Below are 5,630 nucleotides of genomic sequence, written 5' to 3' on the forward strand. Positions count from 1 at the left end.
TTTACGGAAGCATCAACATAATCTCCAATCAGTATTAACACATAAACAACAATAAATGAAAAATCCATTTGTTACTTCAAAATAACATACAACGGTCAACTGATTCGTTCAAAGCCCTATATACTGGAATCACTGAACAAACTATGATTTGTTCTTCAAGCTTGAAACTTTACACAGAAAAATGTAGATTAACCACCAAACAGATTTACTCTGTAATAATAATATGATCTTTTCAAAGGGAAGGAGCAGTAATAAGCTAAAGTTTTAGTAACATGTGCTCCAAATTTCCCAGGATAACATGTGCATCCATATTATCTGACCTATTTAACATGGAAGTAGAGCGTGGGAACACTCTACTCCTCGACTTACTAATTTTCTATTTTCAGTATTTTCTAAAATGACCGGTTACTCTACGAAACTGCCTTGTTTTATAAAGGCTTTCGAAGTTTTGTAGAAGCAAAAAAAAATCTCCACATGCATGTTACTACTTACATGTTAAATTGTATAACATTCAAACTTGCTAACAATGTAACTCATAATTCAAAAATATCAAGCACTAATAATCTGAAATAAATTTAACTATTACTGCTGCAAAAAAGAAACACAACTGCAGTCAAAACTTGATTCCGCCTGGTTTAAATATTAACTACAGTTCCGTTTATGGAAACAGAAGATCACAGAAACATAATTCGTCATCAAGCATACTTGAGGAAAGTATTTTTAATATTGCAACATGGTTACGAGTTTTGTACATGGTTTGGGATTCAATTCAAATAGTTTCCTTGATTCTTTGAACTCACAATTTATGTTGTATTCCTGTTATTTAAAAAAAAAAAAAAAAAAAAAAAAAAAAAAAAAAAAAAAAAAAAAAACTCATTTCAAATATGAAGTTTCCAAGTGAAACTTAAGCTTTTGTGAAAATAAGTAAAATCTGCATAATCCGATAGTTACTATACTGTGCTCTCGGGCATACAAGTTAATACTCAAAATCTTGCCTTGTATCCCTAACTTCCGTTCGTGTGTAAGCCAGGGACACAGGTGTGATGATAGCCAGAATGTATTTTTTTGGTTACATTATTATACCACACCAAAACCTGTAAATAGAAAAATTAACACCGAGTCTTCCGCGGTACGCTTCTGGCAATTCTATTCACCACTTCTGTTTTTGTGTGAACAAATATTATCTTTAATCTCCACCGCCGTTAGTTCTTTAGAACTGTTTACGGTCTTGCAAAATTGCACAATAAATGTCACTCTCTATGCACTCCCTATTCTTCCAGAAAACGATTTCCCAAACTATGGCTTCCGTGTTCTGGAACAAAAGGGGAAAGGAACTACAACTAGTGCAACTAATAAATTAAAATAAATCAAAGTTAAAAACAATAGTGTCGATCAACTAGAGATACTGGTTGATTCTAGAAACGAAGAAGTAAGAGCTCAAGTGTGAATATTATACAAAGGTGGTTTCAAATATAAAAAATGGCATTGACTCAATTGGCAATTTTAACGCTCTGAGTGCATAAAGGGTGACACTTATTCCACAATTTCCCAAGCCCGTAAACAGTTCTAAAGAACTAACAGCGGTGGACACAAGAAATAGTACAGAAGGCAACAGGTCTGTTCACACAAAAACACACTAGTGAATAGGATTGACAGGAACGTACCGCGGATACTCACTGCCGATTTTTCCATTTACAGTTTTGGAGTAATATAATAATGTAATCAGAAAATAGACTCCGGTTAGCATCACGCCTGTACTTGAAGGTGATTTCACAGAGGATTGAATTATTGTAAGGAAAACGACTGGAAGTTAGGGATATAAGCTAAAATTCTGAGTTTTATGTAAGTAATTTTCTAGCTTATGCATAGTGTTTTTAGGTTTGTTCTGTCTCATTTATTTTGACTAAAAACTTGTTTAACTCAATTGGACCCTCAAATTTGAAAAACACTGAGAACAACTGAGAATATTGCAAAAATTACAGCAGCAAAACCAGACGCAAGCCTGCAGTTTTCACTTTACGATCTAATTATATTAATATGAATCTACATATTGAACAATAATAACAATAAAGAATATAATCGCAAACAAAAATATATACTTTTGTGTATATGCTATTTTATTAATAGCTTAGAAAGGAATATACTGATTTGGAATGTTTTCAAAACTTACAGCAAATTTCGACTCCTTCACATCAAACGAAGTTGTTGAAGATTCGTTCCAACAAAATAACACGAGAACATCCTCTGCTGGCGACCGTAAGGTATCTTAGTATTTGGGAATATATGTTATGCAGCATAGACTCTAAACAATGTTATGTACTGCCTAAAAATTAAATTAGATCATGATTCTACAGCGTTACAACGAAGTATGCATCACATCCCAAATATGTACCAGTATAATATACATTATTGGTAAGCGGTACAAATTCCAAAATTGATTAACCATGTGGCGAATATAGAATATATTAACGTACGCTCAAACTTGTTCTTCGGTTTTTACGTACACACACATGTGTTGGTAGGTACTAATTGTAATATGGTGACAGTGATATATTTTTTTTCTTTTAATCCACTGATTTATTAAAAGTAACTGGTGTTAAAACAGAAAAATAACTTAATAATCAACATATACCAAGATATGGCACATACAAGTATTTTCTCCCTTCAATTTTGATAGTTTTACTTAAATGCGACTCTTAAATATATCTTTTGCTGTGATAAGTTTACATATTTACAATCAAACTTATGTTACGGTTTTGACAGAGTTAAGATTCAGTTACGTTGGTTTAATGTTGTTGGAAATTAGTTTCATGGGTAAATTTTAACGCCAAATTTCGCGGAATGATACTCGAAATTAATTCAAGATACCTGACCAAAGAAATCGCTGTATGACCATCTTCGGAACTTAACACTCACCAAAGTAATGCACAACAAACAATGCATTAACGTAACTGTAATACACCTAAACTATTAGTAATGACGTGGATTACGAGTCATTTAAACACAACGATTAAACACCAGACGAATGTTGCAAATAGAACATATAACTCGGAAGTAAATGTCTTGTACAGTATTTTTTGAGTAAAGACACATTGGACACTGGGCAAGGGAATATAAAATAGCCTTGAATACAAGGAGCATTTTAAAACACTATTATTTACACGATTTACGGGCAGCATTGCAATACAAACGAGAATTTTTAGTCATTACTTGACTCTAATTCCTTCATTTCGCTCGAACTTGCCGTAACACAATCATTACTCGATAAAGTCATCACAGCACTATCATCTTTGACACTTAAATTATCCTGAGACACTGAATCAACACTGTCAGGCATTTGTTCTACTTCCGCACTTTGGTTACTCCCACCGTGATTAACAATATCAGTTGTACTGCTCACTATTTCAGCTACTGCCACACTCGAATTGTTAGTATCTGAATCACTGTGCTCCTCACTGCCACTATCACTTCCACTGCAAGATGTTTCACAGTTACAATTAGAACTACACGATACTGTCGAAGTACTGTCACTATCAGAATCAAACGATGATGAATCTGACTTGTGCACGTCCTGTAAACGTTCACCTTCTTCTCTTAAATGATCATTTTCTTCTATTAAATTGTTTATCTCCTGCTGGAAAATGCGAATTTTTTCCGCAGTTTCTGGGTCCATATGCATTTCACCTTTTCCTATTTCTTCATCCGACTCATCTGCACGTTCTCTAGCCTGCGCATCTGCCTCCTTTAAGTTAGTCTCTAACTTATCGACTTTTTCCTCTAGCTGTAAATACTCTTGAATTAATTCTGCTTTTGTCATGCCACTAAGTCGTTCAGCATGCAAATCTTCATATGTATTTGAAAATTCCTTAGTTAAAAATTCTTCTTCATCCTCCGGAGATGAATAAAAGAAATCTTCATCAGAGTCAAGACTGAAACTCGAATCGCGGGCTCTGGATGGTTTTTGAAATACAGGAATTGGTTCACTGGTTGACACTGACTTCAACTGAACGTCCAGATCTTGCACATCGTTATTATCTTCCATAAGAAACTGAGTTGTATTATATGGTGCTACTGGTTGACCATGGGCAAACATTTCTGCTCGCACTCTATTTGCTCGTATTGTTTCACGATCATCTCTCTTTCTTCTTTCCTGCCATGATAACTTAAAATAGGGTCTGTATTTTTGTTTCTTTGATTTAGCACGACGTAACTTCTTCTTTTTCTCAGGCTGGTTTTCCGACTTGTCAACATTCACATCCACATCACTGTTCTCGACATTCACTGAACATGTGTTTACACCTGCGCCACCAAGTGAGCGTACGTGACACTCCAATTTGTCAACTGATTCTGCGCCATTATGGTCTTCGATTCCCGCTACACTCTTGTTTGGCACAAGAACTTCCATGCCAGACATTTTTAAATCTTAAAGTTAAAAATAAATTACTCTAGCTGCACATTGACAACACTCATAACACAAAAATGTCTTCCATACTACCAGTGCATCTCAAAATTGAGGCATTCTCCTCCTCTTGATTCCACTTCATTGCAATCTTTCTTGCCTCCTGCTTTGCTTTTACAGTGTGAACAGTGATGCCAACCAAGTTAAGTAAAAATTCCCTCGTGCTTTCAAAATTTTCCCTCATTCCTTAAAAAAAATCGATAAAGATAATCCTATAGGCTCACTCTATAAGAAGTTTTATAATACATTTATAAAGATAAACCACAAACGGAAATATTAATTACATTTCTAATTAATTATAGTAAAATTACAACTTCAGTTTAATGCTATTCTACGAAGACAGAACAATTATCAATAAAAAATCTATGATATTTACCCTCTTTGCCAGCGCAACTGACAATTGAGGAGGTGAGGGCAACAGTGGTCTAACCTACATTTTTTTTAAAAAATGGAGAAAAATCAAGTTAAACACGTGCTTTTTGTACAATGTACCATAAGTGGTTGAATGTGTCATACATTGTACATATATATATTGTACCAAAACCCACATGTGTTTAACTTGATTTTTCTCCATTTTTAAAAATGTGGGTTAGACCACTGTTACGCTCACCCCCCTCAATTACTCGTGTGCTGTCCCACTTCGGCGGCGCATATATTTGTAAAATTTAGGGAAGAAATATTATTTCACAAAAGCACAAAATCAACAAAAATTATATGTAAAAATTAACGTTTGACATCCCTGTTAATATTCTAGAAGTTAATTAACCCTGATTCAGATACACTTCTTGCTTTCACTAGTCATCTAGCACAGGTTGATTGTGTTTTATACTTTAATCGTTTACCTGCGTACGCACAGTCTCTAACGTGCCCGTTTGCTACGGATACATCTTCGCTACGGCTCACAAGTTTAATTCTCTCCTGACTTGATTAGATACAATTCTTGATTTCAGTGACCACCTAGCACATGTTGGATGATGCTTTTTGTCTGTAGTTTCTATGGTATATGTCCACACCCTGTATTTCAAGGCAGTAGAGATCAATCTCGTGCTGAATGGAATGCAAAAATAAATAAAATTTATGTATGCACCCCTAAAATGGGATAGTACAATTTATATAAATATTGCTTGTTGTGAAGATCAGATGCCCCGTACCATGAAATGTTGCACAGTTA

General features: G+C 34.6%; 1 protein-coding gene across 1 annotated transcript; it reads right to left on the minus strand.

The window, feature by feature from the left end:
- Positions 1-850: 850 nt before the first annotated feature.
- Hexim (Hexamethylene bisacetamide inducible) lies at positions 851-4,580 on the minus strand. Its single transcript, XM_081736060.1, has one exon. It carries the CDS (start codon positions 4,412-4,414, stop codon positions 3,200-3,202), a length of 1,215 nt encoding a protein of 404 aa, XP_081592186.1. The 5' UTR covers positions 4,415-4,580; the 3' UTR covers positions 851-3,199.
- Positions 4,581-5,630: the final 1,050 nt, after the last annotated feature.

This window comes from Thermobia domestica, chromosome 13 (assembly GCF_964235325.1).
Source record: "Thermobia domestica chromosome 13, izTheDome1.hap1.1, whole genome shotgun sequence".
Lineage (NCBI taxonomy): Eukaryota > Metazoa > Arthropoda > Insecta > Zygentoma > Lepismatidae > Thermobia > Thermobia domestica.

Coding starts and splice junctions, on each gene's coding strand:
- Hexim (XM_081736060.1), bottom strand. CDS start 4,414: ATGTCTGGCATGGAAGTTCTTGTGCCAAACAAGAGTGTAGCGGGAATC.